The 27,218-nt window shown below is 38.5% G+C and overlaps 4 protein-coding genes across 6 annotated transcripts; all 4 read right to left on the reverse strand.

The window, feature by feature from the left end:
* Window positions 1-1,304: 1,304 nt before the first annotated feature.
* Window positions 1,305-9,573, reverse strand: pola2 (polymerase (DNA directed), alpha 2). Of its 2 annotated transcripts, XM_078260505.1 has the most exons (18): window positions 9,194-9,572; window positions 8,559-8,683; window positions 8,307-8,395; window positions 8,133-8,190; window positions 7,923-8,032; window positions 7,416-7,615; window positions 7,133-7,221; window positions 6,547-6,699; window positions 4,933-4,995; window positions 4,714-4,765; window positions 3,661-3,779; window positions 3,372-3,410; window positions 3,073-3,146; window positions 2,887-2,995; window positions 2,513-2,619; window positions 2,186-2,242; window positions 1,969-2,095; window positions 1,305-1,666 (listed from the first exon to the last, which is right to left on the reverse strand). In XM_078260505.1, the coding sequence occupies exons 1-18, from the start codon at window positions 9,276-9,278 to the stop codon at window positions 1,514-1,516; spliced, it is 1,809 nt and encodes a 602-aa protein (XP_078116631.1). In that variant the 5' UTR covers window positions 9,279-9,572; the 3' UTR covers window positions 1,305-1,513. The 2 variants fall into 2 exon arrangements, with proteins under 2 accessions (XP_078116631.1, XP_078116632.1); XM_078260506.1 differs by lacking the exons at window positions 1,305-1,666; window positions 1,969-2,095; window positions 2,186-2,242 and adding an exon at window positions 2,123-2,141 and having other exon boundaries at window positions 9,194-9,573.
* A 290-nt stretch (window positions 9,574-9,863) lies between these two features.
* On the reverse strand, window positions 9,864-17,150 carry top6bl (TOP6B like initiator of meiotic double strand breaks). Its single transcript, XM_078261422.1, has 13 exons — window positions 17,054-17,150; window positions 16,223-16,345; window positions 16,023-16,144; window positions 15,707-15,790; window positions 15,566-15,621; window positions 15,098-15,169; window positions 13,719-13,923; window positions 13,187-13,310; window positions 11,396-11,554; window positions 11,189-11,310; window positions 10,684-10,794; window positions 10,353-10,451; window positions 9,864-10,238 (listed from the first exon to the last, which is right to left on the reverse strand). The coding sequence occupies exons 1-13, from the start codon at window positions 17,148-17,150 to the stop codon at window positions 10,188-10,190; spliced, it is 1,425 nt and encodes a 474-aa protein (XP_078117548.1). The 3' UTR covers window positions 9,864-10,187.
* Window positions 17,151-20,113: 2,963 nt separating this feature from the next.
* Window positions 20,114-22,565, reverse strand: tstd1 (thiosulfate sulfurtransferase like domain containing 1). Of its 2 annotated transcripts, XM_078260508.1 has the most exons (5): window positions 22,458-22,528; window positions 21,160-21,189; window positions 20,898-21,026; window positions 20,451-20,613; window positions 20,114-20,302 (listed from the first exon to the last, which is right to left on the reverse strand). In XM_078260508.1, exons 1-5 carry the CDS (start codon window positions 22,510-22,512, stop codon window positions 20,248-20,250), a joined length of 432 nt encoding a protein of 143 aa, XP_078116634.1. In that variant the 5' UTR covers window positions 22,513-22,528; the 3' UTR covers window positions 20,114-20,247. The 2 variants fall into 2 exon arrangements, with proteins under 2 accessions (XP_078116634.1, XP_078116635.1); XM_078260509.1 differs by lacking the exon at window positions 21,160-21,189 and having other exon boundaries at window positions 22,458-22,565.
* A 309-nt stretch (window positions 22,566-22,874) lies between these two features.
* On the reverse strand, window positions 22,875-25,572 carry LOC144524334 (LRRN4 C-terminal-like protein). Its single transcript, XM_078260507.1, has 2 exons — window positions 25,457-25,572; window positions 22,875-24,726 (listed from the first exon to the last, which is right to left on the reverse strand). The coding sequence occupies exon 2, from the start codon at window positions 24,722-24,724 to the stop codon at window positions 23,945-23,947; it is 780 nt and encodes a 259-aa protein (XP_078116633.1). The 5' UTR covers window positions 24,725-24,726; window positions 25,457-25,572; the 3' UTR covers window positions 22,875-23,944.
* Window positions 25,573-27,218: the final 1,646 nt, after the last annotated feature.

Genomic DNA, 27,218 nt, shown 5'->3' on the forward strand with positions numbered 1-27,218 from the left:
CAAGACAAGTAAGATAATTAATAATCAATTAAATGATCTTAATCACAAGCCACAGCACCTGAACTTTAAGCAATTTGGTGTTTTCAGATCTAAAAAGATGCACACTATTGCAGAGGAGGCAAGTGAAGATGATGATAATGAGGAGGGGGGATCCTCAGACGATGACTCAAATGAGTTCAGTGATGAGGATGATGTCGAGCGTCTACTGGCACCTCAAGAACAATCACAGAAAAAAGAGTGAGTTCTGATTTTACTTCTCTGAAGGAAAAAAACTACACCCAGAAATATGCATCTCACTTTTTTTATTGTACGTTTTCAGGGAAAAGGATCCAAGAGCTGATGAGAAACCCAAAGGTACAGTTTCTTCAGTCTTTACAATTAAAAGACGGATTAGCTATCTACAAAATAAACCCTTACTTTTTGAAAATGTTGATGCGTTTGATTTCTTTTCCAGCAATTTGTGACGTGGACATTTTTCAAGTGGACAAATCGACAAAATCGGATCACCCAAGTGACTCTGATGAGTTTGACAACTTTTATGGCTAAATGTGTTTTCTCTCAACTGCCAAAACTCAAGAATAGGACAAAAATTCTACCTCACAATTTAGTTACATTTGAGAACTATATTAAACAACTTCTAATGTTGGTGGTTTTGTTTTTCGTTTCCTTCTCCTTCAATCAGTGGCTTAAAAAAACAGATATAATGCTGTGACAAACAGTAGATGTAAGAATAGTACAAAAAACAATACAAAGAGTGACAATAATTTATTGAAGAGATTGTTATTGCGGTTGTGTCTGTGTGACTGATATTCCACCAAACTGACACGTTTGCCATATAAAAATACACCAGATGCTTTCAACAGTACAGTAAAGCTTTTGTTTACATATTTTACACACGGCGCTCAAAGCTGCTTGCACACTGGTCCTGGTTACGAGCATTCAAAAATTGGAATTTCCTTTTAGATTTTCACCACCTGAGCAGCCAAACAGGGGCTCCCTCTCCTCCCGTCGTCTGATGCAGCGCTGCGCTGAATGAGCAACCTGCCATAGGTCCCGCCCACCTGGCCTTTGGTCAGCCGTCCAGGATTGACACATACACAGCCGACCACATCCTGAGGTTTTAAAAAGACATTATGTATATACAATAATCCAAAAAGAAAACTACCCATCACCCTTTTCGAGAATGGTTTATAAAAAAATTCTTTACAGAAGTCAACATTATGTTTAAATTGTCAGTGGCTTAAAAAAACAGATATAATGCTGTGACAAACAGTAGATGTAAGAATAGTACAAAAAACAATACAAAGAGTGACAATAATTTATTGAAGAGATTGTTATTGCGGTTGTGTCTGTGTGACTGATATTCCACCAAACTGACACGTTTGCCATATAAAAATACACCAGATGCTTTCAACAGTACAGTAAAGCTTTTGTTTACATATTTTACACACGGCGCTCAAAGCTGCTTGCACACTGGTCCTGGTTACGAGCATTCAAAAATTGGAATTTCCTTTTAGATTTTCACCACCTGAGCAGCCAAACAGGGGCTCCCTCTCCTCCCGTCGTCTGATGCAGCGCTGCGCTGAATGAGCAACCTGCCATAGGTCCCGCCCACCTGGCCTTTGGTCAGCCGTCCAGGATTGACACATACACAGCCGACCACATCCTGAGGTTTTAAAAAGACATTATGTATATACAATAATCCAAAAAGAAAACTACCCATCACCCTTTTCGAGAATGGTTTATAAAAAAAATTCTTTACAGAAGTCAACATTATGTTTAAATTGTTTTTTGGACTCGTAGCTAAATTAACTTAATAAAATGTGTGGTTTTTTTGTATTATGAAACTGAACTCATAGCGGTACTTATTTTCATATTGACAATGAATTAAATGACTGTTGAGCCCTTAACCAATAACTAGACTAAACGTTTGTGTAGAGGATGTGAACCCAAACAGGAGTTCTGTACCTTTACAAAGTAACGCAGCTCAGAGGGAATAATGAGGACGTCGGGGGTCAGTGGCATCTGTCCGAAGCTCTGGAACTTCTCATAATCCATGTTCACCTCCTCCGCAGGCGGGTACAGCGGGTAGTAACTGGAGGTGAAAACACAAACGTGGGGGTGTATTCATGTTGGATCATCTTTAAAAATAGAGAGAACAAAGGAACTCTTTTAGCACTCATACCTCCGCTGGGTCAGCATGTGTTTCAGTATGCGAGAAAATCTGTCTGATCCAGTGCCGCTGCAACACAAGACATTTTCAATTTTTAACACAACACTGTACAACAATTCCATTCATTGAAATATATAATCAATATTATGCAACTACTGCTTCTGGTATTTGAGTATAAATCCAAAGTGCGGCAGAGAGGTTTGTTCATGTGAATAATGGAACAAAAACGTAAGAATCACACAAAACATTCAGTTCTTTAAGACATTTTCCTCTCAAATTCATTACCAAACAAGCTCCAGCGTTGGATGTAGGTATGTGAAAATTTGAAATCTTCCTCACCAGCTGATCTCCTCTGCGCCCATGTGGAACAGGATGTCAGTGGACGTCAAACCAAAGGTCACACCGTCGATCAGCAGGGTGCAGGGGTCAGGGACCAGGGTGACACGCTGCAGAGTAGGAAGAAAAACACTGTAAGACTGATATGTGCATTAAAGTAATAATTTGAATCTTGTTGATAACAAGTCGGAAAGAGGTGTTGCTAGTTGACCCATTCTAAGAGCAGCGACTCATCAAATCTCAAGTTTAACGCTATACTATTACATTGAGGCTTTCTCTGATTGCTCACAAGCCTGTTGCATGTGCTCATCAGCAAGGGAGAAACACCTGTTTAGTTTACGTGTAGACTCCTACACTCAGGTCTTTGTGTGTCTGACCTGGGCCTGGTCCTTGCTGAGGTTGGGCAGGGTGAAGGGAGGCTGTGGGTAGATGAAATGATGGTGGATGTCTCTCTGGGAGGGCACAAACACCAGGCGACAGCCAACACTGGATAGAAGAAAACAAACCGGTCTTAATAAAATAATGGAATCATAGTTTCATAGTAGGGGAGATATGAGACATACCTTTTGGTGCCATCCACAATGCTTTCGATACATCTTGAGAAAATGGCCTCAAATGTCTCGGTCACCTGAGCTTTCTATTTGAGAAACGGACGGAGATAGAGATGGACACCAATTCATGATCAATCAACTCAATTTGAAGAGCTGGACAAAAGAAATGAATATGTTGAACAAAATGAATTCGCATGGCCATGTATTGACTTTGGATGTTCAAATCAGATTGTTCTAAAATGCAAAACATTAGATCGAGGAGCAGTGGGTATTCTGGTATAAAGACACAAAATGCCCACAGTTAGATGTACCTCAATTTGTTCATGCTTGGAATCCACAAACGGCCCGAGCTGGAGAAGAGAAAGAAGACTTAGAAAATCCAAACATAACAGGCAGTCATGTCACAACTGTGTTACTGTAAGCTACTAAACTGTGACAGAAGAAAAGACATGAGCATTTTGTGCATCTTGCAACATGTTAAGTAAGTAAGTAAGTAAGTAAGTAAGTAAGTATGTATGTATGTATGTATGTATGGTCCATCTGCATGTGGAAGAAACGCTGATTGTGATAAAGCAAAAAAAGAAAAAAAAGTAATTATACCAGCAGGCAGACATCAGGACGATCCCTCACAATGACATTGATTAGGTCCAGCAGAGGGTCAAAGGTCAGGCTGTCAGAGGGAGTGTACGGTCCGCATGCCACCAGTACGTTCATCGGCTCTGCAATCGCATGACATGACCAGTGGGTATGCAATGTATATAAAAAGGGACAAAGAACTAAATCTAACTTTGACAAAAACCGACTGCACAGTCACTCCTGATATTGTAGTTGAAGGACCCTAGCGTTAAACTTAATAACGGTTTCCTCTTTTTCTTTATTATGTGTTCCCTTTTGTACACGTTTTGTGCTTTAAAGAGGTCTTTAGAGAGAGGCCAAGGGAGGTCTTTTGAAGTAGGTTTACTGGTAAAACGCCCTTGAAAATGTGTGTGTGTGTGTATATATATATATATATATATATATATATATACACACACACATACAGTATCTCACAAAAGTGAATACACCCCTCACATTTTAATAAATATTTCATTATAGCTTTTAATGGGACAACACGGAAGAAATTACACTTTGCTACAATGTAAAGTATTAAGTGTACAGCTTGTATAACAGTGGAAATGTGCTGTCCCCTCAAAATAACCCAACACACAGCCATTAATGTCTAAACCGCTGGCAACAAAAGTAAGTACACCCCTATGTTAAATTCCCGTAGAGGCAGGCAGATTTTTATTTTTAAAGGCCAGTTATTTCATGGATCCAGGATACTGTGCATCCTGATAAAGTTCCCTTGGCCTTTGGAATTAAAATAGCTCCACATCATCACATACCCTTCACCATACCTAGAGATTGGCATGGGGTACTTTAAAAATGTTATCAACCATGGGTGCCTGGGTAGCTTACATGGTAGAGCGGGTGCCCATATACTGTATAGAGGTTTACTCCTTGACGCAGCGGCCGCAGGTTCGAATCCGACCTGCGGCCCTTTGTTGCATGTCATCCCCCCCCCCTCCCCCCTTTCATGTCTTCAGCTGTCCTATATAAATTAAGGCCTAAAATGCCCCAAAAATAAAAATGTTATCAACCAACATCGCTTACCTTCTTCCATCTCCGTTTTCACCTCAGAAGTGTAGAAAGGAAGAGGGACTCCCTAAAAAAGGACAAGGATACACAAACAGGCCCCAGTTCTTAAAGCGGAGATTTTAAAGCAATATTTCAAGTAAATGTTGCTTTGTAAAGGCATTATCTTTGACTCTCTTTATGTGTCAGCACTTTTTGTTAACACTTTTGAAAAAAACGTGTTAACCTGTTGCTGACCTCATAGAGTTTAGAAGCCATCAGTTTTCTTCCTGTTGTGTTCATTCCCTCCATCACGACCACCTGAGGAAAAAATAACTGAGTTTCATACACTGCAGGCAGGCGGTTATTTATTCTGATGTGGGAATTGTTGTTTGCTTGTCAGAGTTCTCGGTCAGACGCTGGGTGAGTCTCGTGCCCAGGTCCTTGGCATACTCTGTTACTCTTGGTGGCCGTGTAACCTGCTGCACACACACCTCAGTGCACAGGTAAAGGAGAGACCACCGCTTTGTGCGAGCTAATTACTGCAATCACAATGCACTCTGGGGACTTACAATTAGGGCTGAACAATTTGGGGGAGAAAAATCAAATTGCGATTTTTCTGCCAGATATTGCAATCACCATTCGATTTGCGTTTTATTTATTTTTAAGTTTAGCCAAAGTTCAATATTTACTGTGTAACAGATAAAACATGTCATGGAGCATTATAACATGAGGCACCATCAAAACCGCTCTATATTCCTACACAGGGATGAGAACATGGATATGTTTTTCTTTTAATAAACAAGGAACATTGAACACTCAAACATAGAACATTTATCATAAACTCTAAAGTTATAGTAAAAAAACCAAAAACAATTCCAATAAAAAATATCAGTACTTTCCTGTGAACTGATATGCCTCAGTTCAATAGCGGCATCTACATATTTCACATTCTACAATCATGTTAAATAAATTAAAAAAAATCCACTGAAAATAAAATGGGACATTTCTGGAAACAATCTGGGACATTATCCCAGCATTTATCTTATGAAATAACAGTAAATATAATTAAAAAAAGGAATTAAAAAAAATGTTAAACCAAATGTTACTAACATTGTTTTTATTTTTGTATTAAATGCTTTCAATTCGTTATCAATTTGTATTAATTTTAAGTTTTAATGTTTTATGTAAAGCACTTTGAATTGCATTGCTGCTGAACTGTGCTATATAAATAAAATTGCCCTGCCTAACATTCAACTAACTATTTCAAATTTGATTAATCGCAGTCTTCCCGATTAGCCAATTGCATTATTTCAAATCTCAATTTTGATTTAAAAACTATTAATTGTTCAGCCCTACTTACAATGGCAGAATACATGATTCAATAATGTCGGAAATATTCCTTAATACAGTTAAAAATAGGGCTGCACGATATGAGGAAAATATGCGATAATGCTGATGAATATCGCACTAACGATATTTGTCGCGATACATAAACCGATATTGAAATGTACTTAGTTCTGCATTTCTGCTGCTTTCGGTACTCGTCTACAATACAACAAACTGCTTGTTGAATTTAAAACATTCTTTTATGGACTAATTGAACATTATATTGAGTATAAAAGGCACTACTAAAAAAAAGACACGTTACATTTTAAAGTGCAGTTTTCTGCTGATATTTTCTAACACAAAATATCTGTTTGGTGTCTATTGTCATGTGTTGCAGCCTTTCGCGATGTGTATATTGCACCGGTTGATATTGCGATGACAGTAAAAAAAAACGACATATTGTGCAGCCGTAGTTAAAATTACTTTCAAAGCAGACCCAACTGTAGCTTGATCTGCCAAGACAAGACGTTTCCTTCTGCTCACCTGACCAGGAAACAGGGAATACTCTTTAAGCTCCGATAGGTCAACAGGTACTTGCTGACCACCTTGCTCCGGTCCCGCCTCCAACAGAACAGAGTGTGCATTCAGTTTGCCATTACTGTCGCAGCAAACCTGACCCAACACTGTTATACTGTCCTACAGGTGAAGAGACAAAACACAGCAGTCAGGCTAAACTTAATTATGCAAATGCATTTAATAAATTATCTTTATTATATTGAATACATTGTATCTAGTTTAAGTCAGTTAAAACAACAAATATGGAGCACATTGAGAAGTTATATTTTTTCTTAGTACTAACTAGTCCAGTATGTTTAACCTGCAGGGATATACATACCATGACTATCCTTTTCCTGCATCTATGTTAAAATATATTCAACAGCTGATTCAAATGTACAAAGTTTAGCACCAAGCTGCTTTTACATTTTTTTAGTTCAGGGAATACAACTTTGCCAGAGTAAAACATCAATTATAACTATAAGCTATCCATGGTGTTTTCCAAACTTTTGGAAATCATAGGTTTAAGGCTTTTATGATTTAGAGGTTGTTCCCAGCTGTACCACCTCTGTACCTGAGCAGGCAGAGAGACGGGGGAGAACTCTTCGATGGTGAAGTGAGACCTGAGGCCGTCGCCGAGCTCCTCTATCTTTTCCGTCAACACTGGGGAAAATACATGCAAAGACTTCAAACAATGTGTAATCCTAAAAAACTTTTCTATTTATCTGAGCAGAGTGTATACCGTTTCATCTATAATTTAATAGAAATGTATAAGTGTCAGTTATGCCATTGGGCAGGTTTTTTTTACGAGTTTTAAAATAAAGGACCCTTCCCTCCAGTGTAGTTTTGTCTCTTACCATTTCGAACATCGCGCAGCCTTTGGAACATGTACTTGTAGCTGCAGCGGAGGGAGTCTTCAGGCCCTTCCAGGAGCTCCAGCTGGACGCCGGCGCCCGGAGCCTTCCTGCCTGCCCAGCGGGTTCCCTGCACAGCCCCGAATGTAACCACCACCTCCCCTTTCCCTCCTCGCTGGCTGTACTTCTGTGAGGGTGTTGCACTTTTAAAAGAGAGAAGGGAAGAGTCAGGTCACAGTGCAACATTAACAAGTGGTTCAGAGTATTTAAAATGATTTGTTTTCTGTTGTTGTCATAGGCACAAGATTATGCAGTACCTTCACTTCAAAGTGGTAATAGGACAATGCATTGCACATGAAGATCCATTTAAACTAAAAGGGCAGTTGGAATTAAAGGTTTGGTTTCTTACTACTATTACTATATTTGTAACGGGTTTAGAACATTTTTACAGAAAGTTTACCATTTCTATAAAATAAGGAACAAATTAACTTAACGTTAATTGCCGAGTACCTGGGAGAAAAGCTGGCAGGAGACAGCAGCAGGCCCGGGCTGGCCAGCAGAGCGGCACTTCTTTTTGAATGAGGGTTTTCAGGAGTGGTCAGTGCTCGCTTCTGAGAGCCCTAAACAAACAAACAAACAAACAAACACACACACACACTTTAGCTTTAAAAGTCAATATCTCAACAGAAACACTGTCTGAAGTCAAAAGAGACTGCTTACCTTAGCAGGAGTAGAGTAAGCATCCAGTAGATTCTCCTCCTCTTCCTCAGCTTTGATTCTGAACAAATAATGTCAAGGACTGTATCACAATGGCATTACCCTACACTCATGATAGACAACAGACAAGAGAAGGTTCTGGATAGTCAAGCATTAAGAGTTCATTGTGAAAGATACAAGTCCTGTAGTGAGTGGATGTCTCTGGTTCTGTTATGAGTTTCTTCTTTTCTGAGGATTTGTTTAGATTTATTTCTCTTGTTTAACACCTGCAAAGAAAATGAACCTGCTGTAAATACATAATGACGGTGAGGACAGTGTATATTGACTAACAGAGGCCCAAGTTCAAAGCAACAATATCAGTAACACAATGTATATGGCATTTGATAGAAAAAAGAAACAATCAAATCAAAGAATCAATGTTCCTGGTACCTCATGTTCAAATTGCTCCAGGGCGTCCAAGGTGAGTTTTAGTCCATTTTTTGTGGTGCTGTAGGCGACCCACTCCAGCACCATCTCATCTGCCTGTATTCTGTTACAAATACACTGCTCCACCACTGAGGGACACAGGAGATATGAGAGATAGGAAGGAGAGCAGGTAACAATAAGATGACTGCAAATACAGTATACCGAGGCACCTTTAACGTGAATACAGATGCTTTTGTACGCCACTGAGACATAATGCACATTCAGTGGTTCAAAATCATTGTATTTTTGACGTTTTACTGAATTTTCTCATTTATCACAGGAGCTAAGACACAATGTGATGTAAATGTGGGGGATTTGCCACCTGCAGTCACTGCCAATGTTTGGCATTAAAAGAACCAGACTTTATTACATAGGTAATAATAGGGCACAAATAACAAGAAACCTCATAAACACCGTTACAAAACAGACACTGTAACGTTACATAAGGTGTATAAAATGTACCAGTACAGTCGAGTAACGTTACACCCTGGTGACTATTTAGTAGTTTGTTGGGGTTAAGTTACTGGTATTCTTAGCTACTTTTGTCGACATATTTTTTCTAGAAAATGTCACAAAATCATAATTTGTTAGCTACTTACGCTTGTCGAGGACGGAGTCATCTTGGCAGGGTACGTCGAACATTTCCAGCTCTGATTTTAGGCTTTCTCCGGTTACTAGTGCCATTGTTTTTTTACTCTATCGTTATCGTTACTAGCTAGACTTTGTAACGTTAGTTATGGAGGCTAAAACGTCTGACGGTCCAATGTTTTGATGATACTGGGTAGCTAACGTTAGCTTTGCTCTGACTTCATAGCAACGCCGACGAGCCAATTGATTAATAACGCGATTTCTAAATGCTAGCCACATCAATAAGGTACACGTTAGATGGCAGAATAAATCTGACGAACGTCAGATGCTTATTTCATTTTACCGCGAAAAAGGGCTGCTGGTGTTGGCGGCCGGAACTTACGTCACATCCCAAAACAATAATAAGCGGAAATCAACAGCGCCAGACAATAAAAGCCTATAATGCCCTCTTGCGGTCTCCATGAGAGTATTTATTTAGTTTTAGCCCTCAGCCCTGTCGAAATATTTTTACGTTTAACTAGTCTTGTTTTTGTAGCTTAACTTGAACTGATGCAAACTTACAATCTCAATAAGAATGTATAAAGTACATTATATTGTACGGATGTTCATGTTATTGTATTATATTGTTTATTTGGATACATAATAAAACAATTATTTAAAAAAACTCAACAAAGGATGATCTCATATCAAAAATTCAGTTTAATGTAAATCTCTGTTGGGAACGTTTTTAAAACTGTGCTAAACATCTGGTGGAACACACACAACAATAAAAAACAAAATCCAGCATTATTTAAATTTGAGGCTGATAAGATTCTATCACCATCACATTAACAGTACAACATGTACTACTATCCCACTTTAAATTGCAAAACGAAATGCTCCCACAGCCTAGCTTGGGTAAACCCTGACGAACTCTCAGTTCCAACTGAGAAGGGTCTGGCGTCAACCAGGCTACCCACAGCCTTGAACCAGAACAAAACTCTTTCAAGACAAACACAAACATGCTCAGATTTCTCTTCTGGTGGCCTCATCACTCTCAGGATGTTCTCCTTCCATCTGTGAAAGTAATGACGAGGTGGTAGATTGTGGATTAAAATCACATGTCTAAAAGCACCGAAGTGCTGCTATAGTAATTGGTTGGTAGCAGTGAACAACAAACATGCCCCTCACCTGAGCTGAGTGGCACCTGTCCCTGGGAGTGAATTTCCATGATGTCACCCTCCTCAGTGATTCACGGAGGGAGGATGAAAGGGCATGAGTGTCACGCACCTGACAAACACGTACATTATGGAGGCACATCTGACTTCTATCACACTATCAACACGTATACATGAACATTTCTGTAAGTAACAAGTCTATTTACAGTGTAGCATTTAACCTGATACCATATTTGCCAGTGGCTTCATTGTAAATATGAGAGTTGTGGAAGTGAATAACTTCTATTTTAAAATTAACTATAACTATATGCATATACATGTTTAAAATTGTTTTTATCCCACACCTTCATGCTGTTCAGACAGGCAGTTCTGAAGTCGATGTTACTGCTGCAGCTCACAACACTGATGGACGAGCTGAGAATCACCTCAGCAGCTGAACGCAGCTTCTCTTGGTCCTTAACACCCAAACATATACTATTAGGGCCCAAATCCATTATTGATGTTCAATAATGTATTGATTCTTTTTTTCAATTCATTAAAAATTGTTTGATCTATAAAATGTCAGAAAAAAATGATATTGACCATCACCCAAAAATATTAAATTTACACTAATCAAACACAGAGAAAGAAAACAGCAAATCCTCAGTTTTGAGAAGCTACAACCTGCAAATGTTTGACATCTTTGCTTAATAAAAAACACCAACAGTATACTGATTATCAAACCTATTGTTGATAATTTTTTTCTGTTGAATATTTGTTGAATCTCTACACAGTCAAAAAATAAATAAAAATAAGATTTTAGACACATTTCCTCTCTGCAGTTACTGTGTATGTGTATGTCAGACTTGCCTTTTTTCTGCGATTTTGGGCTTTCAGTGTGTTCTGCAGCTCAGTTTGCAGGGCTTTTGTGACTGATTGCCTGTTGTTGTTCAGAATATCCTCCAGGTAGTGCTCTATCAGCACTTCTGTGGCTGTGGGAGGATCACAGACATAAAAAAGTAAGAAAGACCAACTTTAACGCAGTGTTTTGTGATAATACATGCAGCTGTCTCTCACCCATCAGATCGGAGAGGTGGCAGTTGAAAGGGTCACTGTGCTGCAGAAAGAGGTAAAGCCGGAGACTCTGCTGCATTGGCAGAAGACTTGATTCTTGCTCTGGATCCTTACAGGGTTCTTGCTCTACTGTGTACACCATGCCACTGCTGTGCACATGATCTGCAAAGGAAGTTACAACATTTTTTGCAAAGGAAAACATGACAAGGAAATTAAAGGAAAACATGATTATTAGTGACGATATTTACTTTTAATCAGTGAACACTGCAAGTCCTCACTAGTTGAAGGCACACTGGTGGGTTGTAACAATCGCATGTGCGTATCATTGCGGTAATGGCAGACACACCTTTGGGTTGGGTAAGTAACTGTTACATTTGGTTTTACAGCTTTAGTTTTAAAACCTGAGTTCACTTAAGTTCAATGAGTTAACAGATGTTTACCTCATAATGCATCCCTTTTCAGGCCAGAATAAACCAAACTTCACCAATTTAATAGTTGTGACAGAGGAGCTTCTCTCTAGCAGCCAAAGACCAGAGTGGACTGTATTATGGGGCCTTTTTGGTTTATTATCTGTGTTGTGAATGAAAAAGCGTCTTGTGATTTACAGTATGTAGACCTGTGGTTTTGCTCGTGGTTGTAAGTCATCGTGTAATCTACACGGACAAGAAACGCTTATTATGCAAGAGCGATTTCTGAAAAATCAGCTACATTTTAAGTGATTCAGAGATTATTTAGTGATGATTAAGCTTAGTTCCACAAAAAGTGTCTCTTTCCAATAAACATGCAGTTCTCTCACACATGGTTTAGATTTATCCTAGATTCAACTCTAATTCATTTAACTGACTGCCTAAGAGAAAATGTCCCTACTAAAGAAGAAAGAATATCATTCAAAAAGGCGGACTCTTGTCTGGACACAAAAGGATTTATTTGACTATTTCACCGAAGACCAACCACCTGCTTGCCATGTACTCTGACATGAAAAACCCATACAGAAGAATTATGTTAATAAGCCATTACTTTTCAGGTGAAAAATTCAAAACACTAATGGTGATCACAACTGCAAAATGTTGCACTTTTCAACGTTTGTTTTTTTAATTTATTTTTTAAATCACCTATGGAAACCGAGGCAAGATTAAGGGTATGATTAGATGTTGGCAACTAAACACATTTAGGTAAGGTCTGGGAAAAGTCATTGTCAAGGTTAAATATGACAAATGAAAATACTAATTTCTAGTATAAAACAGGATGGAAACCTGAGCGTGTAATGTCAAACTCATTTTAAACCCATCTTCCACCCCAACTCTCTGCTGTGAGAATGTTTCAACTACTTCAGAGCCAACTGTTCACAATAAACATAAACTGCTAGTGCAGATGGGTTCCATGTGGACATAATTTACAGGAGATGGATTTAGAAAATGCAGTGACAACCATTTCACTGCTGGAGCCCAGATTTTCAGCATTGAAGCCCTTTCTCTCTAAGTGCTATCACCTTAAGATTTTTTTGTTACTGCATTCCGTGTGTGTTCCTTTTTCTACGTCCATTGTTCTGTCTGGTTTCAGTCATATGATTCAAATCATAGGCCTTTTGTGGACCATCAAAGTTTTTATGGGCAGCTTCAGGCCTGGGCTCTAAAAAATAATCAATTTAACAAGTGTTTCCGAAAGTCACATTTTAAGACAGGATTAACTAGACTTCTGCTTTGACGCTGGCCAAGGAAACCAGCCCGTAGGTAATGACCTCAAATGTATCTTGGCCATCAGTATGTGTTGTTCCCATCAGTTGTTGTTGTCTACCTTTGAAGGAGGAGCAGTGAAGACCGTGCAGGCCCAGTTCCTGACAGTCCAGATGAGCAGGGAGGTTCTGGAAGAAGGTGGAGGGGCCTGCCACAGGAACATTACTGGGGCCAAATACCAATACCTGGACACGTGAAGTCAAGGAACACTAATCCAAATCAGAAAGGAGCAGCGGTTCTACTCTTAGTTCCATCCACAGAACAAACTAGTTCTGTTCAAGCATAAATGTGTGAACAAGACCCCAACAACTTCAACTTCTTCACTTGGAGTAGTGCCTCACTCACAATCCAAAGGGAGCAATCAACCATTTTACAGCAGGAAATTACTAGACTAGGAGGTGTTGACCCTCAGCTCTGCCTTAATACAAAGTTCCCAAGTGTGCACATGAAGTCATGATCTGATAAAGCTAGCGGAACGTCATCTGAAAAAAGCAGAGACGCAATCCCGAAGCCACCGCAACAGACACCCTCCATAACTCGCACCTAGAGATTCTGTCTGTGAAAATCACAAGCAGATTTATGCTAAAATTAGCAAAGGATATTTTTATGTGAGTGAGTTGTGTTGCCAGATTGGGGTACTGCAGCACACAGGGGCTTAGTAGTGTGACTGGTTGGATGCTGAGCTCCCCAAACAGGCCCTGGTCCATGGCTTTAGGTGGGATACTGAGAGGCACCATGGCTCCAACGACAGGGTGTCCTCCCTGACACCAGCAGCCTTTCTTCACACACTCTGGAGGCCTTTAAACCCAAGGAAAGAAAATCACTTTCTATAAACCAAAGTAAACACACCAGCATATGGCCCAGTATTTCACACTTGCACACTGTTTAGTAGGGGTGGGAAAAATAATGGATTCTCATTGCGATTCTCTCTAGAACAATTCGATTATCGATTCTGATAAGTTAATAATCGATTTAAAGATAATACAAAAAAAAATGTTATATATATATATATATATATATATATATACATACACACACACACACACACACACACACACACACATACATACACACATGATCTAATAAGACAAATAATTAGGCAAAACACATATAGGATGTTCATCTACTTTATCACATTACATGACTGAGCCTCTGACATGGAAGATTACTGGGAGAGAAGGTGACTTTCACAAGCATGTTTAAGGCTTAAACATGGAATGACTACAAAATAAAAACTTCAGTAGATAAAACATTTCATTAAAACTTGTGTGTGACAAATACTGTATATGTCAAAATCTAAGCTTTGTCTAGCTGCTTTGTCTAGGAAGTGATTAGCAAACTCTGAGTAGCAAACTCAGATTTATATGTATATTTTTAAAAATCACGCATGGAAATGTACATAAAAAAACTGTTGCATCGAGATGCATCGATAATCGGTTTAGAATCAAACCGTTGGCCTCGGAATCGAATCGTGAGGTGCCAATCGATTCCCACCCCTACTGTTTAGGCCTACTTCATATTTGATATTTAATAAAATATATTTTGTCATATATACTATGTATGTAGGTTGTATATTTTTATTCTACACTTGTACTGTATATACATGTACATTGTTTTCTTTCCTCTGAGTATATATTTTTTCAGTAGGTGTTCTGGTACTTTTATGTAATAAAATCTTGGAATTTTATTTCATCCTATCTTTTTTTTTTAAATCTTATTTATTATCTCTAGTATAATTCTTTTATTTTCTGTATGTGTGTGTCCTTGTAACTTTCTGCTGTAACACAGTCATTTCGGGATAATAAAGACCATCTATCTATCTCTTTTTGTAGGAATAATAGATAAAGATAAAAATTATTTTGGTTACACATTCATTCCTATTGGGTTCTATTATGTTTCTACTGAAAGTCAGAAAACATTGAGCCACACAAACAACTACACATTAAAAAGTATTAAAAACAGCATTACTGACTGTGTACTACAAGTGACATCCAAGTTCCGTGACGGTTGGTTTGCTAATGCAACTGTACTCTTGATCTTCACTCTGCAAAAATATAAACACATCCTTAGCACGTCATACAAACAAGGCCGAGGGGGTTTCACTAGAGTACTCAGCCTTTGTGTTTGTTATTATGTTGTAACTCCTAAAGCCAAAAGCATTGCAGGCCACTTATAAAATCACTGATCACTGTTTAGAAGTCTTTGTGTGCGAGTAAACTTTACTTTTGCATGTTTAGGTAACTTTATATAACAAATACGTTATGAAACAAAATAGGTACATTCTGTGTAATACAGCGTGACTGAATGAACTGTTGCAAAATGTATCAGGCCATTTTGAATAAAACTGTTCTATCACAAGCTTATCTAACTGGTGGGAAATTCGCTAGATTTATCCGAAAAAAAAAGCTATGAGCCTTGTCTGCATAGTTGGCAGTCATACCTTAAGTCACGTTGGAAGGTCTGCTGATTCAATTGGAACTTGAGGTGGATGTTGATCTGTTAAAAAGAAGCGGCAGTCAAATTTTTGCTAACTATTTTAAAACCATACTGTGGATACGTGTCAGAGAGAAACAGATCCTACCTTTGCGTTAGCCAAACTGAATGTGTGTAGGAACGCTTCAATGCGAGCACACAACTCTGTACTGTTAAATCTTTCATCTTTCATCTATATAGTGCAAAGATAGACAGAGATGATATAGGCTCACTGCAATCATCTATCGTTAATCACATTGGAAGTAAATATATCAAATTAAAAGTGTAGCATTAATTATTGACATTTGGGTAAGTTTAGATATCCTGGGGACATTCTTTTGACAGAGATTACTATATTGCTTAAAAAAGGACAATGCTCAATTCTATTATCAGTAATTAAAGAAAAGGTTCACTGTAGTGTGTACCTGAAAAGACAGGAGTAATCTGAGGGAACCATACAGGTCGGTGAAGGCACACAGCTCCTCAGGGTCCGGCTGAGGAGACGGCCACGTACAGGGAAACATGCTCGCCTTCCAGTCTGTGAGGACTAATGTAGTAAAAGGAGATGCTGTAGTGTACAAAAGCTGAAGATGTGTATATATAGGTTAGGTGTGTGTGTACATACCAGGTTGGAGTGCTTCCATTTTAATCCCTGTGCTCCAAGGACCAGCAGCTGCAACTTTACCACAAATGTTAACACTGTTACAGCACTTGCTGTACGTGCTATATGTCCTAGAATTCCTAACAGCTGCTGGCAACAGTCATTTCCTTTATCATAACCAAGTTATTGTTTTTACCGTAATCATGAGCAGGCTGAAAATAATCCAAATAACTAAAATGTGACCAATTAATCATGTATTTTTTATTGTAGTGACCTGTTTTTGTACAGGGTGGATTTCCCTTTTATTTGGGTCAAATTTATCTGAAATTCAATGTCTGATATGTGTTTTCACCATAACTTGCAGATGTAATGTATTACACTGCTATTGTAATTGTTTTCTGCTTGTTTTGGGGATTGGTTTGCTACTTAAACAGTTTGAAATGGGACTCACTCTATGGTGCATTTAAACATTACACCGGCTATTTGCCAGTATGAAATGTCTACTGGTAGTATATGGACTTGCAAATAAGACGCATTGTGTTGATGACTTTTATATGATATTTTACATAATGCTTAGTTGTAATCAAGTATACATGCAGTTTAGTGTCCCAAATTATTTTCCAAAAACTGAGTGTCGAAATGATGAGGGTCTTATTTGAGACAGGTTAGTTTATTATTTTTTTAATTTTCCAAAAACAGAGTGTCCCAAATGATGAAGGTCTTATTTGAGACAGGTTAGTTTATTATTTTCCAAAAACGGAGTGTCCCAAAGCTACCAGAAAGCTACCATCTGCGGGATTATGACTGAACGCCTCAAAGTCAGAATCCCTCCCAGACGTAGCGATACCCATGTGCCTAAGTGCTTCGGTTGGTCTGGAGTGGCCCGGGCCCTCAGGTCCAGGTGAGCAGAGCTGTTCGTGACTGGGTCGGGGTGCGGCCGGAAAAGTGCCATAGTGTTTATAACCCCCTGGCGGTGGGGGTTAGGCAAATAGTCAGGCTGTTTTTCACCTGATATTTTGTGTATCCCCTCCCCTAACATGCAAAGGGTCTGTCCTGTCATCATGCGTGTTATTTTCTGTCTTTACCAGGTCACAATACACAACCTGAGATAATATGGAGATGTCTGCTGTTTTCTAGCAAAAGTTACATAGGGGATACACAAAATATCATGCAGTTTTTCACCTGACATAATGTGTATCCCCTCTGTAACTTTTGCTAGAAAACAGCAGACATCTCCATGTTATCTCATGTTAATTATTACCTGGTAAACACTGAAAATAACACACGAGGACAGGACAGACCCTTTTTTACATTTTTTTTGTATTTTAATTTGTTGTATTGTATTACATTTTATTGTGAAGCACTGTGATTTTTATCTATGAAAGGTGCTATATAAATAAACTTTACTTACTTACTTTGCATGTTAGGGGAGGGGATACACAACATATCAGGTGAAAAAACGGCCTGATATTTTCTGTATCCCCTCTGTAATTTATATGGTAGACAGGTGAATAAAGCGGTTAATTGAAAAGCCATATTAAACTAAATTAAATTAAAACAGAAATCACGTTAGAGGGCAGGGAGGGACGGGTTAGCAAAGACGAGGACAAAATATTGTTCATAAACCTGCATGACAGGTAGACATGCCTATCAATCGGCCTATAACTATGTCAATATGGAAATTTGGAAAACACTGTGGATTAACCCACAATAATAAACGACGCATTAAACAATTCACACGTCGCCTTAATGTAACAGACAAATAAACATATTTATGTAGCTAAATGAGACCCTATGGAAAACCCAGTTAAGTCTTCCACGTCGCTATTTGATCCATTTAAGAGGTGAATTCGAAGTGCAGCAGTTAAAGCAGCACTATGTAACTTTTAGCTGCAGCTGTATTTCCAATGAGACAACATGTAGGGGGACCATAGACTGTATATTATTAATATTAACAGTCTATGAGGGGGACCGAAGCTCCGCTCTGAGTGCACACGCGCTCCCGCGGCCAGGGGATACAAACTCTGACGGGGATAAGTAGCCTACCTTGGCACGACACCGGGAAAACATTTGGCCTCATTTGCCACCATCGTTTCCGTTTTTCGCTTGTAAATAATGCACATTTGCAACAAAATGACTTCATAAATGACTTTTTGAGCGGCAAACTTGTCACGCGCACATTAATGACTATAAAACACCTGTTAAACAGTACAGGTGGTTTAGCAGGTTCATAATTAAGGACATTGTATGGGGGAATTTGGGACACTAAAGTGCACGTATACCTGGTAATCATATGTATATATTTTCTTATCAGAATAACCATTCGTTGTTCAAGCACATTTTGCTTGATAGCTAGCTAGATAGGTAACGTTAATGTTAGTTCATCCTGATGAAGCTGCTCAGATTATGTGATAAACTTACCAGTGCAGTTTAGACTTTGAACAGAAGCTCCTGTTTCAGTCCACAGAAGTACCAAAAGCCCTCTTTCAGTGTTTAAACCATGCTGTTGTTTTTGCTTTCCCAAAAGCATGATCAACCGCAACACCTGAAGTGGTTACAATTAAAAACACGAACTCATCCTTTAGCTAGCTAACGTTAAAGATATAGCTAACTAGCTAACTAACTATATAGCCGTATGTTATGCTAACTAGCTTCAAACATTGCATGACTGTCTCTGTTTAATAAATAACTACGAGCACGATTTAACTGTCGATTAAACAATCATTTTACACGTACAAACATTATGTTTCTAGCCAGAATAGTCCTTATTTAAACCATTACCTGTTGTATTTCTCTGAGCATCTTTAGCGAATTGAAGCAATTTAACTGCCGTGCGCGCGCTGAATGGCTCTCAGATTGCGCATGTGCATGGCTGGCACAGTCACAAGACTTTCCCTTGTTTATTAATACAATATGCAATTATGTGAAGATGAGGAATATATATATATATATATATATATATATATATATATATATATATATATATATATATATATATATATGTATATATATAGTCTATAAATCAATAACAAATTTGTGGAAATGACTGACTTGTTTAGAGGTGCAACGATGAATCCATTAATCGATTAGTTGTCAATTATTAAATTAATCGCCAACTATTTTGATAATCGATTAATCGTTTGAGTCATTTTTTTATTAAAAAAAATAAGATTCTCTGATTCCAACATGTGAATGTGAATTTCTTCTAGTTTCTTCTCTCCTTTGTGACAGTAAACTGAATATCTTTGAGTTTTGGACAAAACAAGACATTTGAGGACGTCCTCTCTTAGGCTTTGGGAAACACTGATCCACATTTTTCACCATGTTTTGACATTTTTATAGATCAAACAACTAATCGATTAATCGAGAAAATAATCGACAGATTAATCGACTATGAAAATAATCGTTAGTTGCAGCCCTAGACTTGTTCATTTGTAGACTCCATTGTAGAAATACTGAGGCCATTAGCCCCGATTCCACCAACCAAACTTTGTAAATGTTTGAGAAAAAAGAAAGACTAAAACTGCAAAAAAAATACCAGTCCATACCAACCATATATATATATATATATATATATATATATATATATACATATATATATATATATATATATATATATATATATATATATATATATAGTGTGTGTAATCATATAATTCACGTCTTTAAACTGCACCGCATTTACAGAAATTCCTGAGGACATGATTTTAAGGTTGACTTACCAACTTGAGGTTTCAACCACACCTCACCATCTAATCCTTAGCAGACTTTTTTGTTACTGTATACTGTCTGTTCTACATTTGATGCAACCACTGTGTACATCTTTTTAGCATGCAGAAAGTGTTTGTTTTTACTTCAGTTTTTGGATCTCTGGATATACAGCTCTCGGAAATGATCCCCACAAATACATGTAAATCTGAGTAGATAACTATTTTATTTGTATCTATTTATACATACAATGTTGTAGAGTATGAAAACAAAACAGCATCAAAATATTTTGTTTGATTACTATTTGTATAAATATATATGAGGCTTTCCTTCAAAACAAATCACTTTCCCTCCTTCGCAGACCACTCTTTGTATGCTCCAGCATAATTACGTGCACTGAAACAGAAGACAGAGAGACACATTTTAAAAGAGAAGAGGCAATGTGAGGAGACAAGATTGGTCTCAACGGGAGTCGTAAAATCAAGATGGGCTGAATGTGTGTGTATACTGTAATGTAGCCTATAGTAACCAGTAACTGATTTACTTCACGTATCCAAGTTCGTAGGCTTTTCCTGTGGCAACTGCCCCTCGCCTGCCCAACTGGCAGTGAAACACCAGCTCTGGCGCATCCAGTGGTGGCTTGGTTACTCCGTACTTGGCCTTGAATTCTTCTGGCACCATTGCAAAAGCAGCCGCTACTGTATCAACTTAATGAGTAAAAGGAGCAACAGAGAATGGCAGAAACATATTATATGATTAAATAGATGATGGCATACTGTTGTGTATCAAAAATGCACAACAGCACACCCAGAAGAACTTTGGTCTGAATATGTAAGATAAGTGGTAACACTGAGGAGAAAATTAATTTATATTGTTAATAAATTAAATATTTTAATGAATTGATATAACTTCCTTTTATATCAAGGTTACAAAACCTTGATTTTTTCAAAATATTTTTCCCTCTGTTTAAATTAATTTAAAATAAGCTCACGTGGGATGTGAACGGATCCTGGAATATGTCCTTTATCCACTTCCTCTTTAGTGCGAACATCAACCAGAAAGAGATTCTGGCTCTTTCCCAGAAGCGCTTTTAGATCCTCATAGGAGATATCCTTGGTGACTGGCAACGAGACAAAAAACACATTAAAGGCTTTGAAAACTCTGATACGCCTTTGTTGAATACATACAGTTTTTCTAAACACAGGTTAAGTTTCAAGTGATAAAACAGCCTAACACATGATTTTATTACTAACCGTCATAGACTGCACCTGCACACTGAGGTACTACAGTGGACACAAAACAAGCCTGATTATTAGGGATGTACCAAACGACAAGGTCATTGTTTGTTATGATCCACACAGTGAGGTATACAGATTTAAAATTTTGGAGAAAATAAAAAACTGGTATCGGTACTTAGAAGATATCTTGAGATATCTTATTGAAATGTGTATCATGAGAGCAAACCAGACTAAATTGCAATTTGGTTTTAACTTGCTGTGAAAAATAATAGACTTGGGTGATGATTAAAGAGGTACGAAACAGACTGGGGTATATTTCTCTCCAGAAGATTGCTCCCTCATGTTGGCACACACATCAGACAATGTTGGTCTGTTTGTGTGTGTGTGTGTGTGTGTGTGTGTGTGTGTGTGTGTGTGTGTGTGTGTGTGTGTGTGTGTGTGTGTGTATGTGTGTGTGTGTGTGTGTCTTTCGAAAAATAAGGAGTAAAGTTACAGCACCCACTCGCCTTTGATGTAACAGGTTATGGTATGCAATCATGTTTTGCTTCACTTGAGAGACATATTTTGAAACCGGTTTGTTGGTTGTTGCTTGGGTAACCATGCAGCTTGCATCCCCTGAGGAGACAGGGAGCTTCTGGTTTGATCTTATCAAGACAGTTTTTTATTTTGTGCTGAGTCATTCTGAATCATTAAGAAATGTATAACTGAATATTCCCCTACAGTTTAGGGATTATTTCTTCAATTAATATGTAATAGTTAGAGAAATCTGCGTTCTAACTGTAGTCATTTAGCGAGATGGTTTGAGACCACAGCAACAGGAAACAGCAAGACATTAGGCTACAGGTTAAAATGTACAGACAGAAAACAAAATGGTCAGCTAAAGGCAACAACTACGACACATGGGAGAAGTCAGCCTTCAGGGCTTTCTGCCAGAAATATGGTTAGGTTTAGTCTACAAACTGCTTGGTTAGGTTTAGGAAAATATCATGGTTTGGGTTTTAAAAAGCCTAAGGCTACTTTCTCCCAATTGCAATCCGTCTATGACAATATAGCTTGGTAACGTAAGCTACTATTGATGCTACTTCACCTGCAATAAGTATAAGCTATTATTTAACCAGCTAAACAAGTTACACTATACTACTACAAGTAGAATACTACAAGTATTTAGCACAAACTAAACATCATCATTTATCAAACATAAACCAACATTAGGGATCTTTCAAGTCGTTTAAACAATTCAAATAGTCTGCAGTTAGTAGTTAAATGATATCTGTCTCAGTAAGAGAAGTAAAAAAAAAAAAAAAAGGACTCACCTGGGCTCTCCATCTTACGGAAGCGTATTACATTCACCATAGAAAACAAATACATCCTTCTTCCTCAGGTTTAGTAACAAGGCATTGGCTTAGACACCGAGAGTAGGAGGGACTTAGCTTAAAACTCTTCAGTCGTTAGCCAATAAAATCAACTTTACACTCGCAGTGTTTTTACAAGACTTTCAAAATAGAAGTTGAAGCTGTAGTGGATCATATTTTTTGTCTATGGTTATTATGTTACATAAATTCAGACAGTGTTGAAATATTTATATCCCGTGAAAGTAAGGATAGCACAATGTAAAATATACTTGGTCGAAGTGGAGCTAATTTTAACAACGTTATACCCTGTTGAATAGTGTTGTGCCTTTAATAGTAATGCTGTGATGCTGTATGAAGAGGAATCCGCTGACACTGATCTCGATTATGAAAAGGTTTATTACAATCAAAGATTCAGGATCAATTTTACAAGCTTTTTTACGAAAATTTTACGAGGCGACCAACCCAATCTTCAAATATTGTCGCTCACCACAATAGTTTAATCTATGCATCATATTCTATAAATTGATTATTTGTCTTGTATGTAAAATCTTAGTCCACAAAAAAAGTAACTAAAGCTCTCGAATAAATATGGTGGAGTGAAATATACCATATTTCCCTCAGAAATGTAGATAGTATAATGCAATATAAAATTAAATTAGTCAAGTAAAGCAAAAGTACCTTTATACTGTTCTGAAATGTAAATACTTCCCACCACTGCATACAAATGGTAAAGTATGAATAAATGAGAGGCGAACAAAATGAATGCGGGTGCTTCCATACAGCGTACAAGGGGTCGATGTTAAGTGTTAAAATTGTGACAATCATATGCTATGGACTCTGCAGTCACCAGATCTCAACCCAAACATGGAACATATTGGACTGACCGTTGTTCATTCCCTCCAGAGTCTCTGGAGGGAACTCAGGGACTCAATGCCAAGGCACATTAAAGCGTGCCGTACACCTACCAACCTTCATTAATTTGTCCCCCTGGTTTATGTTACAACACGTAGACCTAAACCTTTCAGATAAAAGCAAATATTTAACAAACACCAATTACACAGTTTTTATGAAATAAGTTTTAGTTTATTACAAAAGTCAGTATCTATATCCTAAAGAAATATTTACATTTAAATTTAGCCATAAGATAAAATAACACTACAATAAACCTACAAAGGTTAACTTGCCAGCAAATAAACCTGTAGTTCTAACCACAAAGTAACACAATGACCCATTGATTAGTTATTCCATGAACACCACTCCCCTTTACCCCAATATGTTTACACATTCCTTGAAACAGGAGTGTAAACAACTTCTTAATTCTGTAATCAGCATAATGAGAACCAGAACTTTTTGTCTTTTGTTCTTGATTACAGCATTGCTGTGGCCCCTGCCTCCAGGGGCCTGTTCAGTGTGACTGGAATGGATTGTCCGTGCTAAACTAATCTGGATCACAGAGTCCCCACTGTGTAAGAAGGGTTCCCTAGTCCATCAGCGGAGTCTCTCTTTGCCTTTTTACGCATTTGATGGTTCCAGAGGATCACAGCTGCTATGATGAGAAGTAGGAGGGCCACTCCTCCTCCTATAATCCCAGCAAACAGTTTATGCTCAGAAGATTCAGGAGGAGTATACCGCTTACAGGAGAACTCCGAGGTGGGGCTGTGTCCTGCACTGTTCACCGCCTCCACACACACCTTAGTCCCAACTTCCAAAGATCCGACCAAACCTCGTCGTGAAACTTCCCCAAACTCCAGGGCTTCACTTCCCTCTATCACCACTCTGTACCCAGACACCACAGAAGATGGAGCACACCACTGGACCTCCATCTTCCCTCTGTCATCTCCTTCACTGATTGGCCGCAGCACTTGGATGATTGGTGCATGAGGAGGCTCATCGACCCCGCTGACCCCAGGACAGAGACACCCAGTCTTTGCTGAAATCTGTTCGCAGGGCTCCTGATTCTCCAAGCAGGGGTTGTATTGGCAGGGCTGCGCCTCCCGTTGGAGCAAGGTAGTCTTCACGGCATGCACGACTTTAGGAGGAGAGCTGTAGTTGTCAAGGTAGTCATCGTCATAGTCATCATCTGAGCCCAAGGCAGTCATGAATATGATCGGAGGACGAGTGGTGGGAGGGAATGTAGAGGCAGCATGGGTGGAGAGGTGGGAGTGGTGGAGAGGTGAGGCACTCAGAAAAAGGAGAAGCGCAGCCAGGTTCCTGCACAGTGATGTCATCTCTATGGACAGAAGTGACAAATGATGAGAAAAACAATACAATAGAGGCCAGAATTTAATAAATCAATGAATAATTAATAAGGTGGAATAAATTAAGTTAAATCAGGAAGCCAAAGTCATTGTAGTAGTGGTCACTGCGTCAAAACACAGAAACCAAAATACAGAACTTGCTTCCAGTAGTAGACAAAATTAAACAAGGATCCACAGTGGTACTAAGGCTAATAAATAGGACATATGAGATTGGAAGATTTTTCTCCCTTTGACAGAAGACAAGAACGGTTTGATGCGACTGGAAAACAAAATTCTTTAGCTTGTTGACAAAGAGGCTATTTTACCAAAGTTTATAGCTTGGAAATGGCTCTGTGTATAATCAAACATTTGTGGTGTTCTAGTTTCCATTCTGTAAACAGCTTTAGATACATAAATCCTGAGTGCTGGAAGAAAGAAATACAATATTGGGGTGACCCCATCAGCAGTTCCAATTTCTCCTGGCACCAAGCCAGATGAGTTCTGTGGGAACCCAGAACTGAATATTCACTTTACACTATCTAGTTTATTTTTTAAATAACCCTAATAATCACAAGATTTTTTTTTCTCGTGCTTTTAAATGCAGCTGATGACAAAACCTCTAAGAATATATAAACATCCAACCATTCAGTATTTTGCATCTGGTCAACACACATGTCAGCATACTGATAAAAGTGACTTAACTGTAAAAATAATTCACTGTACCTGTTTGATGGTGGTGTATATATTTCAAGTCTTTCTTCTTTCTTGTTCCCACGCTGTCTGCTCTCACCGTGTACTCACTACAGTCTTCTGCTCTCACCGTCTTTAAGTTGTTTCTCTCAGACTCTCCCCTCCTCCTCAACACCCCCTCATTTTCTCCCCTCAGTGCCTCTCCCTCCCATTTGACTCTTTCATGCCTCGGTCTTTTTTCCCATCTTGCCTCATTCTCTTTCTAAACTTCCAACTAACTGATAAGTCTAACTGATCTGTGATATAACTTCCAACTAGCTGTTGCTGCTCTTTTATATTTCTTTGGAGTTTTTGTGTTAATGTGAGTAGGGAAAGTGGAGTGAGGGGGGGTTGGGGGGGTCAGAGCTCAGAGCCAGCATGTGCCTGTGTGCTACTTAGCATATTAATTTGCTGTGTAGCTGCAGGAGGCAGGCTAGTGCTTGTTGCAGTATGTGTTTGTGTAATCTGTAGGTGTAGCGGCCTGTTTTTGATTAGCTCTTTACAAGCTAAACTTCTTGCATACACTCTGCATGTGTTCTTGTGGAAAATAACAAGACATAATGTTACTTCAGTATGTTTATGTGTTCCTCTGAGAGTGGGGGGTGAAGGAATGCATGCATGTCTATTTCTTAGAGACCCCCCTCCACCTCTCTTGTGGCCCCTATTGTGACAAGCTGGAGGGGAACGATAAAAGGCCGTCCTTTTATGGAATAAAGCTGGCAGAGGGGGCGAGTTCTGTCTTATTCCAAGTGCCCAGATTGCACTGATGAAAGAAAAAGTACCAGGGCAGGAGCCTCCTTATTTCCCAACCTCAAAGCTCAAAGGATTTACTCGACCTGCGCACCACAAATCCTGATTACTTTATCTTAGAATAAATGGCTTTAATTAAATCTGATTAGAAGTACATATGCATACAATAAAATGAATCTTTTGGTGGAACAAAACCAACAACACAAAGCCATACACAGTTATGTGAGGTTGTGAGAGCGGTCTCTTACATGCACAAATCAACTTGTTATCTTCACATGAAGAAAAAACTATTTATTACTATATTTTCAAGAAAAGGGCTGAATGCAAAGAAACAATAAATCATTGGGAGATGAATAAACACTGAAGACAGACACAGCCACTTCAATTATACAACAGGAAATAGAGTAGAGATGTATGTACTGCATTTACACAAAGGTTTATGCACTTATTTGGGGAGCAAAATTATGTTGTGTTGATGATAATTGTAACACCATGTGCTTGCTTAAAGGGAATATGGTGAGTCATGAATGAAGAAGTGACGAGCTGTCCGTAACAAGTACAGTGTAAAATTTATTGTTAGTTAGGGAGGTTCTGGGAAAAGAAGCTGAAGTTCTGTGGCATTTACAATGTGTGTGGTTCGGGAAAACGTGGTGCTGAGGCGAGTGAGTGATAGTGATGCCCATATGCACCATGGTTCTTTATACATGTGGAAGGCAAGATACATCCAAATGATCTTTTCTCCGAGCTAGATGACACACAGCCGTGTTCTCCCATGCCCAGTTGCTTCTTCGAGCCAGGTAAAGAAGGAAAAGATGGACTGAATGGAAAATCAAAATGACACTTCATGGAGCAAATGGAAATGCTGAACTAACCATACTTCTATTTCAGATTTTAGGGAATCATAGTTGTTCATTGTTGGGTGGTTGATCCAGCACTTGGGACCTCTTTTCAGACTGAAATATCTCAACAACTATTAACATGGAATATGGCATTCATCACAAATTAT

Source organism: Sander vitreus, chromosome 10 (assembly GCF_031162955.1).
Source record: "Sander vitreus isolate 19-12246 chromosome 10, sanVit1, whole genome shotgun sequence".
NCBI classification, from domain to species: domain Eukaryota; kingdom Metazoa; phylum Chordata; class Actinopteri; order Perciformes; family Percidae; genus Sander; species Sander vitreus.

What these genes read in the sequence shown, in the direction of transcription:
- top6bl (XM_078261422.1), bottom strand. Translation starts at nt 17,150, where the DNA reads ATGGCACTTTTCCGGCCGCACCCCGACCCAGTCACGAACAGCTCTGCT. An exon ending in GATGTCACTTGTAGTACACA is followed by an intron (nt 13,924 to 15,097) that starts GTCAGTAATGCT and finishes TTGGGTTTAAAG; the next exon opens with GCCTCCAGAGTGTGTGAAGA. An exon ending in CCCAAAATCGCAGAAAAAAG is followed by an intron (nt 10,795 to 11,188) that starts GCAAGTCTGACA and finishes TTGGGTGTTAAG; the next exon opens with GACCAAGAGAAGCTGCGTTC.
- pola2 (XM_078260505.1), bottom strand. Translation starts at nt 9,278, where the DNA reads ATGGCACTAGTAACCGGAGAAAGCCTAAAATCAGAGCTGGAAATGTTC. An exon ending in CCTGCCAGCTTTTCTCCCAG is followed by an intron (nt 7,616 to 7,922) that starts GTACTCGGCAAT and finishes CTCTTTTAAAAG; the next exon opens with TGCAACACCCTCACAGAAGT. An exon ending in AGCTGCGTTACTTTGTAAAG is followed by an intron (nt 1,667 to 1,968) that starts GTACAGAACTCC and finishes TTAAAACCTCAG; the next exon opens with GATGTGGTCGGCTGTGTATG.
- tstd1 (XM_078260508.1), bottom strand. Translation starts at nt 22,512, where the DNA reads ATGTATTTGTTTTCTATGGTGAATGTAATACGCTTCCGTAAGATGGAG. An exon ending in CCGTAAGATGGAGAGCCCAG is followed by an intron (nt 21,190 to 22,457) that starts GTGAGTCCTTTT and finishes TGTCCACTGTAG; the next exon opens with TACCTCAGTGTGCAGGTGCA. An exon ending in AGGATCCGTTCACATCCCAC is followed by an intron (nt 20,614 to 20,897) that starts GTGAGCTTATTT and finishes TTACTCATTAAG; the next exon opens with TTGATACAGTAGCGGCTGCT.
- LOC144524334 (XM_078260507.1), bottom strand. Translation starts at nt 24,724, where the DNA reads ATGACATCACTGTGCAGGAACCTGGCTGCGCTTCTCCTTTTTCTGAGT.